General features: G+C 34.6%; 1 protein-coding gene across 3 annotated transcripts in view; it reads left to right on the top strand.

The window, feature by feature from the left end:
- Nucleotides 1-13611, top strand: part of LOC118198845 (uncharacterized) — a 176659-nt gene that overhangs the window by 98957 nt on the left and 64091 nt on the right. For all 3 annotated transcript variants that reach the window (XM_085811340.1, XM_085811339.1, XM_085811338.1), the window contains exon 7: nucleotides 11636-11731. In XM_085811340.1, coding sequence (XP_085667466.1) covers nucleotides 11636-11731 — 96 coding nt within the window. The remainder of the gene's footprint in view (nucleotides 1-11635; nucleotides 11732-13611) is intronic.

Below are 13611 nucleotides of genomic sequence, written 5' to 3'. Positions count from 1 at the left end.
TATATACATAACTTATTAGAAAACATTTTCATATACCATCTCCAAGGAACTGAAATTCAATTTTAACCATTAATTATTATAAGAAAAAAAATTAGTATTTTACGCAGTATTTTAAATTAGTAGACCTCTATTGTAGTAAAAACCATAAAAATCTGTAAAGAAAAATCATGAATCGCAAAATCACCAAAATCAAAGGTAAAAATTTTAAATTTTAAAGTTATTATCATTAACCGCAGATTAATTGACTTGTCAAGGGGAACAAACCAATCTAGTATCAATTAACAGCAACTAAATTGAGAGTGTTTCGTTTCTTTTCCAAATAAGGACCAAATTATTATTCTTGCAGAGCCAGATCATAAGTCACGAACAATACTCAATCAATAGCAAGACATTAGTCCATTTAAGCCAAAAGAACCTTCATAAACAAAATCAAATTAGTAAGACCATCTTTAAAATTTAATTTGCTCATCAAGAATACAACTAAACGAGATCCTTATTTTAGAAGGAATATTCCCCGACACTCTTATAACTCAGTTCAAAAGTAAAAACAAGAGTTACACATTTTTTAATATTAAAAAGTTAAATTCAAAATGGAAAGAAAATCAAAATTTACATAATCTTTTAAATTAAAGTAGTTAATTAGATATTTAAAGATAAAACTTAGGAAATTAAAATTAACTTACTTGCCTGCAAAAATTTTAAAACGAAATGGCTGGAAACGTAATTGCATATACATAATTTTGTGTATATATATATACAATAGAAGAGATATGTAATAGAAATGTAGATATATATATGTATAATAGAAATATATAGACAGGGTACCCACTAACGTCCGTTACCACCCGTTTAACTGCCCAACGGCTGCAACTATATTCATAAAATTGGTGTCTAGGTATAGTAAAGTGCCTATGCCCTACTTGATGAGATAGCTTACAGCAACACCTGGTCGAAAACGGCGGAGATCTTACAGCACCACCTGGTAGAAAACGGTGAAGTTAGCCTCCCTATCTCGAAAACGATACGAGATAGGAAGAAAAAGTACATTACAAAGTTCTAGAGCATCGTCGATTTAGTACGAATACACACCTTGTGGATATAGTGCTAAAAACAGAACGCTGAAAATGCACATTTCTTTATTCGTGATTTCTGAAACTGTGACGTCACGAAACTTGAACGAAAGGAGAAAAGCTTATGTTTCGGATGAAAAACATGCCCGAATCGCTTTGCAGTTATGTCACTTGTAATTCAAAGTCGAGAGGACTGTGATTCAAACCCCGTGGAGTTCATCCTTGTACTGATCGTCTTTACAAACAGAGTAGAAAACATACCAATCGTGCACATTCATGTCGCAAAACGCACCAACTCAACTCAACTTGAGCATGGTGTGCGAATTTGTGCATTATGCAAATAGTGTATGAAACGTCACACCCGTTCACCTGAGACATCTATAAAAGAGATATTTCCTTGTGGTTGTATGTTGAAGCTCATGGTCATGGAGCGATTTTGAAAAAAAAAAAAAAAAAAAAAATCATTGTTGTAAGATGTTTCTACTTACGGTGAATGGGAGCGCAAGGCACGATTGTCAGCGTAGTTGCATCGGCAACGTTTTCTTGCAGGCCCGCACCCTTTATGCAAAACCATTCTATAGGTTGTGAAACGTTTAAGGGAGTTAGGCTGCGTGACTGGTCGACTTCGATCCGGCAGACCAGCAGGGTGGAAAGTGCAACTGGAAGATGTCTCATCATACGGCCTCGCGTATCCAAACAGCAGCACAAGAGATATAAGTGAAGACTGTGGCCTCTCAAAATATCACTTTTAGAAATCCTAAATAAATTAGGTGCTCATCCATGTCGACCAAAGCCTAATTAGGCATTACTGGACGGGGATGCCGACAGACCTTTTGCATGGTGCAACTTCTTCATGAACCAGATAGAGGTCCAGACAACATGCTTGGCAGGTATAGTGTGGACGGATGAGGCATGCTTTTCGTGGAATGAAATGTACAATTGGCAGAACACCCATGGCACAGGAAAATCCATCATGTTCTGCCGACGTTTGATATCAAATACGGTTTTCTATTAATGTTTGGTGTGGAATCTATAATAACAGGCTAATCGGCTCAGTATTACCAGGGTATTTTAACGGCCGCACAATACTTAGAACTTCTGCAAGACATAATACCTGATTTTGTTGAGAACGTGATTTTATTTAACTCCTAAATGGATGGTTCCAACATGATGTCGTAAGTGAAGTAGTACCTGATGGAGGAATTCAGAGAACGAATAATCGGGTACGGTGGTTTCGAAGATTGGCCTCCACATTCACCTGACCTGACTCCAATGGACCTTTTTCTGTGCGGATACCTCAAATAGCAGATGTATGCCACAAATCATAAACATTGCAGGACCTTCAACGACGAATTACGGATGCTTGTGCAAACGTGTCACCCGCTATAGAAAAATTACACATACTCATAAAATGAGAGCCTCCAACATTATTTTACATGACGAGGGTAAACGGAACATCTGTACAGAGGTAATTACAGGCCTCTGTTTAGGAACCAATACTCCCTCAACAAACTGTATACTTAACACACAATCACCCATAAACTTTGACATGCATTTACCATGATTTCATATTACGTATCTGTACTAATTTCACTTATTTTTTACATCTACTTCAACTTTAGAATAATTATAAAATTCGTATTCAAAATTTTCAACAAAATTGCAAAAGTATAAAAACTTATCTTAATAGCCTTCCCTAAAAATAATTAAAAATCTAAGAATTCTTTACTTGCTTTACTAAATTATTAGAATTCAAATTTCTAATATTATTAAATTATATTTCTTTATATCACAGTGTTCATTTTTAATGTCCAATTTATAAAGGGAAAAAATATCTGTTCCCAATGTAGATTCAGTTACGTAAAAGCAGAGGCGAAAATAATTTTCTGGCACCTACTTTAAGTGTACATTTAATCCTATAACTGCGAATTTATTATTGTAAGAGCCGGATCAAGATATGCAGTTCGATGACCTTGAAAGCACTGGAATGATTTGAAACGTTAGCACTCGGAAAACATTCGTCATTTTACTGTAAACAAACGCTGAATTAATTTTGAAAGGGTGGCACTAGATTCATTTTTAAGCACTCGCAGCAAATCTGTGATTCGATTTTTTTCACATTTTTTATTGCTGTTGGATTCTGTTGCACTTATTAAATCACCGCATGTGCTGGATTAAATTTCGAAGCATTTATTTTGACTTTAAATACACTTGTTTTGGAACGATTCGGGGTGTGGTTGACTTGCTGATACCAGGTTGCGCACACAGATTGACGGAGCCGTACATATATTGAAGATTAGAACATGCAGGCATTAATTAACTAATTCGCTTTCACAGTCTTAGCCACAATTTGGATGATAACACTTCTGTGAAGAACAAGCACACTTTGATTATTTAAAACAAGTTTTTTTTTCTTCTAAACATTTAAGAGATGGCTGTACATTTCGTTTTCACTGACGTTAGCACTTTTGGACTTGCAGGTACTCGGTCATTATGAATTTCCGTTACGCATGGAAGTTTGAAGAGATGGTTGGTTATTGCAGACATTTCCACTGGAATTCCAAGGCAGATGGCGTAGAAATGTTGATCCATAATGACTAGGAAATTGGAGGCGAAGGCAGATTAAATCTTCAATTTTGTTTTCAGCAACATGTTGCAGCTACACACAAGTCGGCACATTAAATGTGCCTGTTCGAAAAGACTTACATTTTTGATAAATTTGCAGCAAAAAAAAAAAAAAAAAAAAAGAAGAAGAAGAAGAAGAAGAAGAAGACAGACTATAGTCGACCTAAGGCAAAGTGTAGGAAACAAGTGCGTAACGTTCAGGATGAAATCTGAAGTCAAACTGAGTTAGTTTTGGTTCTCAAAGCATTTTGATTGGATAGTTAATATTGCTGTAAAATTATTATTGGCTGCTTGAGTTTTAGTTCAATTTACATCACCAGAATTACGTAAGAGTCATATGATATAGATTTTTCTCGAACTGACGCAGTGCAAATAGGCGTTGCTATTTTTAGAATACTGAAGGGAAATTAATTTACGCTGTTAATTTAATCTTTTACATATTCCTTATTTTTCTTGCATATATATATATATATATATATATATATGTGTGTGTGTGTGTAATAATCGTACTTTTTAGCGGAAGATGAAAACAATTCACTTTTAGTCATGGCCGGAAAACTGCTGCGTAGTGCTGGACATTACGGCGTAGTGGATGATCGCATGGAATTTGTAGAAGCACGACCAGCTTGATAGTTAAGCATAATTTATTCTTGAATGACGAATTTCTTAATACATAACTGTAGAAAATTAGGGGTGCTAAACGCGGCCAATACTCTTAGATATGCAATTACATTTTACATAATGACGAATAGCTAGCAGAGGCTGAACGACAAGCTGTCAGCACGCAGGCGGAGAGGCGAAAGAGAGGGAAACTACGTAGTCATTAACTATTTATACAAGATAGGTGCAACTGCTCATTTTTAATTTGGGTACTTTATCTTTAACTTTCTCTAAACTGCGCCATATCTAAAAACGTATTCCACATTAAGTCATCTTGAAACTTCTGCATTGCCTATAAGTTTCAGTCAATCAGATTAACGAAAAATTTAATTATAAATATTGTTACAATCCTACCCCAACCTCTTTCTCTGCTTGTGCTTGCTGGCTGAAGACGTTTCTGCTTTTCTGCTTTGGTTGAAAATGTAATGCGCCATCATCCAAATTGTGGGGTGCAAATTGGCTCCCCATTGTGAACTGCAACAAGTAATAAAGATATAATTGGAATATAAAGTGATTTTGTGATTCTTCAAAAGTTCCCGACTGCCAAACTAAATTTTATCATCACATACACATTATATATAAATATTATATTATGTATTTGGTTACATATTTCATTAAAATTCTCTCATTTGTAAAATTATATATAAATAAATAGGATTAAATTTACTGCGTCATATTTTATTAATACTATATTTAATAAAACTGTCATATTTTGGCAGTCATGCACAGAAATGAAGAAGCTTGGCATCTAATGATGACAAAGAAGTTAACTGTTTTGATTTCACATCAATATTCAATTCAAATGGCGGATCATTATTCTTTTAGATTCTCCAGAATTACATATGCAATAGTAATTTAAACTAAATAGGATTAACTTAAAATTTACTGCGTCATACTATTCAAACAAAAGGAGACAGATGGGAAGAGCGGCAGCAAAGGTCTTATAGCAATCGCTACTATAAATGCAGAGTTCGCGCCAATCTTAGTCAGACTATTTGCTCCTTCTGCTGATATAAGACCTTTTGCTGCTGCTGTTCGCATCTGTCTCCGTTTGTTTGAACAATGTGACGCAGTAAATTTAATCCTATTTATTTTAAATTACTATTGCATATGTAATTTTGATGAATCTAAAAGAATAATGATCTGCCAATACTTTACAGTACAAATCAAAATTTGCTACTCAACAATTTATTTTATATATGGAGGCAAATGATACTGATGTCGCACTGATTCAGGAGCCGCGCTTTTATGAAGGTGTTCTTCTTGGCTTTCCAATAAAATATAAAGTTTACTATGATTCCGAAGCAGAAGTTGTCAAGTCTGCTGTTATTGTTCGCAACCAAAATCTTTCTCTTTTTTTGGACTTAAATCATAAAGTTTATAATACTGTTGTTTTAGATATAAAATTAGATATAAAAATTAATGGATCTGACTTGACTATTTGTTCCGCTTATTTCGAGCCCCAAACTAATATTGACATACAACTATTAAAAATTTCACGTATTTTAACGATGAAGAAACCATGCAATTTTTTATGTGGTATGGATTCGAATAGCAAATCAGCGATTTGGCATAGTCCTATTACTGATGCTTAGGGGAACAAAGCTTAGCGGTTTTATTAGTGCGAATCATTTGTTTCTACTTAATGAAAATCGCGGACCTACTTTCTGTTCCACGCAAGGCTCGAGTTATATTGACCTTACGCTTTGTAGCTTCTGACCATAAAATGATTATCTTTGAACTTATTTTATACCGTCCGATTATATCTTCTAATTTGTGTACATTTAATTTAAAAAGAGCGAACTGGTTTTTATTTACTGAACTTTGTAAGAGAGAATTGTGTAACTTGAATATCCTTCTTAACAGATGCTCTGATTGTATGGCATTAGAAAATGTTGTAAACAGACTTTTTACCGTTATTTTTAATTGTTCTTTACTTTCAATTCCGATGAAGAAAAGTAAGAAGAATGGGGTCCTTTGGTGGTCTAAGGAAATTGATTGTTACAGAGAGCATGTAAATGCTGCTAGGCGTAGATTCCAAAGAGAAAGAAACGGTCCTCTTAAAAATATTTATAAAATTAAATATTTCGAATTGCGGCATAATTATAAGGCTAAATTAGCTAATGCCAAGCTTGAGTCGTGGAGAAATTTTCTCTCAACTATTAATGTTCACAATGTCTGGAAATATATATATAAGTATGGGGTTAAGACCAATTTTGCGAAAAGGATTGAGATTTCGGGAATTAAACTCCCGGATGGCAGTGTTACTCCGAGTTTGAGTGATACAACTGTTGCTATAATGACAAAGAATTTCCCAAGAGATAATGCGCGTGATGATAGAAATTCTCATACAACTATGCGTACTGAGTCTGATGAACCTTATATTTCTTTTATGGACTGTCCGTTCTCTACTTCAGAAGTTAACAGTGTTATTAAAAATCTCAAGAAGAACAAATCACCTGGGCTTGACTCTCTTTCTAATGAAATTGTACAGCACTTTCATGCGGTGGATAGCACATTTTTACACAGACTTTTCAACCTTTGTTTACAATTAGCAGTTTTTCCAGCACAATGGAAGAGGGCGGGGGTTGTTTTAATTCCTAAAACTTTAGATACAAGAACCCCTTATCTTGATAATATTAAATGCATTAGTCTTTTGCGTACTTTGGGAAAATGTCTTGAAACTCTCTTCATTAACAGAAGAAATTGGTATTTGAGACAAAAATGCTTTTATAATGATTCTCAGTTCGGATTTACTCCTCGGAAGTCCGCTGAAGATGCCATTATTCGCCTTTGTAATATCTTGCAGTGTGCAAAGAAAATGAAGTATACTACACTTCTCATTTTCCTGGATTTCAAAGGAGCTTTTGATAATGCTTGGTGGCCATCTATCTTAAAAATTTTAAAAGATGCTGGTATACCTCATAATATCTATAACCTTCTTAAAAGCTTCTTGAACGAGAGGACCGCTGAGCTTGAATTTGGGAACGAAGGTAAGGTTTATTCTCTAGAAAAAGGGCTGTCCACAAGGCTCTGTATCCGGACCTACTCTTTGGAACATAATAATAAATGATCTTTTAAGTCATCTCGACGGTTGTTTAAAAATTGTTTTTGCAGACGACTTACTATTAATTTTCCAAGGAAGGATTTTAAATAACATTTTTTTGAGAGCACAAGAAGTTCTAGAATTAGTCTCCAGTTTGGCGATTTCTCATAAACTCACTTTCTGTCCCTCAAAAAGTAAAGGTATGCTTGTTCCCAGTACGTTTGATGAACAAAATATTGCTCCTTTGATGCTGGATAATTCTCCGTTGGAATTTGTAGAAAATGTTAAGTATCTTGGTGTCATTCTTGACCAAAAATTAACATGGAAAAAGCACACTGAATTCCTTTCTGCTAAATGTGAAAAAATTATTAATGGAATCGCCAAGAATACTGTTGGAGTAAGCTACGATGTTAAGAAACTCATAAGCAGTGTATTATACCTTTCATTTCGTACGGCTGTCGTGCTTGGGGACATTGTTCTTGCCAAGAAAGTTAACAAAAGAAATTTAAGAAAGATTCAACGCAGAATTCTTCTTCGTATTATTAGTGGTTATAGAACCTTAAGCTATGAGGCTACTTTTGTTCTTGCAGGAGTTCCGCCTATTGATTTTGAAATTGCATATAAGAATAATATTTTCGAGCCATTAGCAACTGATGCTTTGGAAGACTGTATTAATGGAATTGTCCCCTTCACTGATCTTCCTCATCCCGCTACTTTAGAACCCATAAATTTCTGCGTTATAAAGAGACTGCTGAAATAAGTTTTCATATGGTTTTCTTTGCAGATGGCAGCAAGATGAACAACAAGGTTGGCCTTGCATTTGTTCTTTTTGAAGGCCATTCCGAGGTTTGTTTTTTTAGACACCGTATACGAAATGAATGCACAGTTTTTCAAGCAGAACTTCTGTGCATTTATCTTGGCGTCAAGTGGACCCAGGATAATGGAACAACATCCTCAAAGTACCTTATTTGTTCTGATTCTCTTTCTTCTCTTCAACTTTTGATCAGTATTAAAAGCTGCGATAAATTAGTTATCGAAACCCTAGTAACTGTTAGTTTACTCAAAATTAGAGGTATTGATATCTGCTTTGCTTATGTGCGTGCTCATCATGGTTTCTATGGAAATGAAAGAGCTAATTTCTTAGCTAAAGATGCCTTAAATTTACCCATTGATATTAACATTAGCATTCCAAAGAGTTATTGGAAGCCCTTTCATTATAAAAAGCTTTTAGCTATGTGGAATGAGGGATGCATTTCGTCTTGTAATGCTGAAGTCACCAAAAAGTTCCTTCCTTCTATTTACCATAGACTGAATTCCGAGTCTTTCCTCTCGTTAAATTTTAAAATGTCTCAGTTTTTATCTGGTCACGGTAAATTTGCAAGTTACCTGTTTCGTTTTAATCTACGATCAAACAATTTATGTGAATGTTCAAAAAGAGTTCCTCAGGATGTGAAACATTTGATTTTCTCATGCCCTACATTTGATGGCCCTAGATTATGCTTACAGAACGATTTGAAAATGTTCGGTGTGACTTGGCCAGTGAACTTATCTGTTTTCGTGAAGTCCAGACTGCTGTTCTCTGCTTTTGTTCGCTTTATTTATGCATGTAACTTTTAATGTTTATTTATGCATGTAACTTTTAATGTTTTAGATAACTTACTTCTGTAAGCCCCGTGTTGTACATATGTGGTGCACGGGGAGTCTGTATGTTTTCAAAGGAAAAAAAATACTTTACAGTTATTTATTTAATTATTGCTCCTCAGAATTTTATGGTGTACGTTTTTCTTCATTTTCTAGTGCTTTAACGCTTTTTCTTTAAAAAGGCTTCTCTGTCGCTACGCCTTTTTCTTCTTGAAGGGAGGAATATATAAGAATAAAATAAAGAATATGTAAAAAATTAAATTAACAAAGTAAATTTCCTTTTTAATTCTAAAAATAGTAAGCTATCTCTGCACTGTGTCATTTCTAGATTAATCCATGTCATATGATTCCTTCGTAACTCTGATGATGTAAATGGATTTAAAACTCAAGCAACCATTAATAATTTTATAGCAATATTATCTATTCAAACAAAGTGCATTGAGAACCAAAACTAACTCGATCTGAATTAAGATTTCTCCCTGAACATAACGCACTTGCTTTCTACGCATGGGCCTAGCTGTCTGTTCCTGCTTTTTTACTGTAAATTTATTTAAAATGTAAGGTTTTTGGAATAAACACAATTAGTGTGAACTTGTTCGTGGCCGCAACATGTTTACTGAAATAAAAAATGAATATTTAATCTGCGTTCGCCTCCAAATTCCTATTCATTATGGATCAACACTTCTACGCCATCAAAATTTTAGCTAGTCATTACTTCTAAGTTTGTTTTATTATATATATATATGTGTGTGTAGTATTAGCACAGCATATTTGAAGCATTGAAATGTAAGAACACTGTGAGGTAGATGCGCAGAAATGTCGATAACGTGGATACTTGATGCTTAGAACGTCCATCTATTTTCAAGAAGCAGTCGTGCCGGATTAAATTCCTTATTTATTTAGATTCGCATTTTGTGGCCACAATTCACTTAACACTCCAATCGTGCCCACTTCCAGAACATTCACAATTTTAATACTATACCGGTAGAAGCTATCATAGCAGCATATAGATGATTGCAGCAAAGCGTCTTAACAGAATGAAAGCTTAAGTGAAAAGAGAGTGTCCCAGTACTTCAGAGGAAGAAGGGAGGAAATTAAGTTTCAGTTCGAGTTAATTTTCGTTTACAATTATTTTGATTGGGCAAGAGATATCTGCAGTAAGCGTTACGTAAGATCGCATGATTAATTTGAATGACGCAGACTAATGACGCTATTTCTAAGACAGAGAGAGGAAGTTCCCAAATGAAATAAATAAAAGAAGTTCTGGTGAATTAGATTTAGAAGTTCGCTTTCATAGTTTTTATCTTACATGTATATATAATTTTACAAATGAGAGAATATTAATACAGTATGTAACTAAATACCTAATATAATCAACAATATATATTGGGTTTTGTTAAATTTTAAATGGCGAACAATTATCATAATCTTATCTGAGACATGATAATTTCAATTATTTCCACAACCAAGATTCATTTACTGTAATCATAAATCTATATTTTATAATGATAACTTTCTTATATTCAGATACAAATGAAGGTATCCACTAAGGTGTACAAATGAGATGCTGCTTTTCGCAATTTTCCTCTATATTTGATTCCGCAAATTATGCAAAAACCAGAATAATCTTCAAAATGGATTGAGATTTTTGATGAAAGCTGGAGTAAATATGATTTATATTATGATTTTTAAAAAGGCATTAAAATATTGTACTCGGAAATATTTTCCTATCGAACGTTGTTATTTCAAATGATCGACATTTGAAACTTAATATATTCTTCATCAATGGCCAAGACCGTTCGGCTAGGTTAGGTTAGGTTATTTAAATACGGCAAATGCTCGAGGACTATCTGCCTAAAGGGAGGGATGCCTTCGTGGAGGACTTTCTAAGGGAAACTGGCTCGTATACACGTTACACATCCAAAACCGTCCGGCTATTTTGCTAAATAATTACCGACAGATTCCAAAAGTCCGCGGTTCGATTTCCGGCGAAGGCGTTGCTAATTTTTCATCTCTCCTGCTTCCAATTAACCTAATGTCTCTACATTGGCGCCCGAACTAAAAGGATGTTGGATGATCATTCTCTCCACCTAGGATTTGGCGATTGGGTCCCCTAAAAACCCCAGTCGCTCTTTAAAAAGGGGAGTATATAAGTATTTCTCTCATCTTCTTGGCGTGCTTTCGTGGTGTATTGGTGTATACGCTGGACGTGTATTACAGAAATCCGCGTATCGATTCCCGGCGAAGGCGTTGTTAATTTTTCATCTTGCCTGCTTCCAAAAAATACCTAATGCCTCTACAACATTTGTATTTAATGCTGCTATTTTATTCTTTATACCGATGTAACTGACTGGTTTTCTTTCGATATACTTATTTAACATTCCTTCACTCGCCACAGATCAAATCTGATAAAGATGGCGTATGTGTATATGAATTATCCCGGATTTTGATTGTTCTTTAGTTAATGGTAACCAGTATATATGTGACCAGTATACTGTGCAATTTATAATTATATAATTTATTTTCGAATATGTATAATTTTATTACAGCATTTAATTAAGTTTTGAAACTGTGCTTTAATTTTGTTAATTAGATTTTCAGGCATGGTCACAGAGCTCCATTTAACCTGTATCCGAACGATAACCATCCTGAATCTTTTTGGAAAGAAGGATTAGGAATGCTTACTCAGGTAGGTTACAATGACACTTTTGCTTGATGAAAAATATTCTAAGGTATTCTAAGGTCGCACATTTAATTTTCATATTTAAAATGCAAGCAACACATTTCAGAGGCTTGATTTTTCATGCACATGGCTTCGAAAATTTTTAAATTACTTTTACGAAAGAAAAGAGGCAAAAGAATGCAGAAATAATTCTATAATCTTATTCTCTATTGTTCTAGAACAATTCTAATTTTCCTTGCAATGTCACTATCCCCATGTTACGCAATCATGTGTGTAATGATTTATTAGAAAAATTAAGTGATTTAGTGAGATAAGAACACTGCGCAAAATTGTTTTATCATGCTCTAAACACCAATAACTGACAATTTTCATCAGCATCGTATTTAAAGCTTATATCGATGAGGCCTTTTCAGTGAATTTTTAAACACAAAACATTCATTTGGAATAAAATCTGCCGGGCATGGAAGGTGAGGTAGAACATGGAATTATGTGGAAATTACAGCAACCGTTGCTATAGCAAAAATACATGATATTGCACTGCCATGGTGGTACGGCAATTTTTGCGCTTCGTTTACTTTAAATTTGAAGAAAAATTAACTATTTAACTCTTCGAAATACTTCAGTGATTACCTTTCAATGTTAGTGGTAATCAATCTTCAACATTCTTTTGACATCCCCGGAAACTCTGGCTGTAACCTTGGCTCACAATGCTGACACTGAGGTTGTTCTGATCAGGAAAACGGGCATGTTTCCAGATCACAGACTTGTGTTTCGTATTTGTTTTAAGAGGTATTTTCTTTCTCCTTTCTTCATGCCTTCGTAGTGTAACTGGTAGCAAGCTTGACGTGTATTCGAGAACTTCGCAGTTCGATTCCCGGCCAGGGCATTGCGGATTTTTCAGCTTCCTGGGATCAAAAACATTTTACGAAATTCTTCAGTGGCGACCGAATTAATAATGTGGTGGACGTTAATTCTTTACCACCAGGAGTTGGCGACTTTGTTCCTTCATCCCTGTCACCCTTTAAAAGGGGCAGTATATAAGGTATTTTCTACCTCTTTTCCACATGCTTTCATGGTGTAACTAGAAGGACACTCGACGCGTATTTGGGAGGTGCGGAGTTCGAGCCAATATCGAGTGGGTATTGCTGATGTAAAAATAAGCATGAAATAAAAGGTATTATGAAGTTTTATAATTAAAAAACCACTCTGCATTTTAACCTGACTCAAATATGCATCAGACTGTACTCTACAGTGAAGTCTAATCATAAATGCATAGTGATGCATATATGAATCAAACAGAAAAATAGAAATCTTTCATTTTAAAACAATTCTGTGGTTAAATCTTAACATAGAAATTAAAAGTACATACCTTCAGCTATATAGAGTAAAATTTTTAAGCTTCTAATATCGAATTTATGAATAAGACAGAGCTAGTTTGACCACTCAAAAAACAGAAATGAATTCTGTGTTCTTGGCACTAATGAAATAAAGAATACAGGTTTTTGCTGCCATCTACTGAGGAGAAGACTAGCTAAACATTGATATGGATATATTAAAATAAAAATCGGTCCAGTAAACCACCTTTGTAATTTGTTTAACGCTAAATTCAGTAGAAATTGGTATGATTCATATATGCATCACCATGCAATAAAGGGTTAAGCTCTACAAAACAAATGAACAGAGTATGTCAACCTATATGTGAGGAAACAAACAGGTGATTTACATGGCTAGTATGAATTGCTGCGTTATGTCAGTAGAGTCTATTCTTTTAGGTCAGTAGGTAGTTCGCTACAATTCCATGCGATACTTCATATAAATCCTGTTAGTTTTCTGCTGTAATTTTAGTTTTTAACAGCCGTATTCCATGTCAAGGTTCCATGCCCCTC

The sequence above is a fragment of the Stegodyphus dumicola genome, chromosome 2, assembly GCF_044657685.1.
Source record: "Stegodyphus dumicola isolate Sdum_Otavi_A_Nest chromosome 2, ASM4465768v1".
NCBI classification, from domain to species: domain Eukaryota; kingdom Metazoa; phylum Arthropoda; class Arachnida; order Araneae; family Eresidae; genus Stegodyphus; species Stegodyphus dumicola.
Note: the sequence above shows the minus strand (reverse complement) of the source record. Positions and strands in the feature narration are given on the sequence as shown.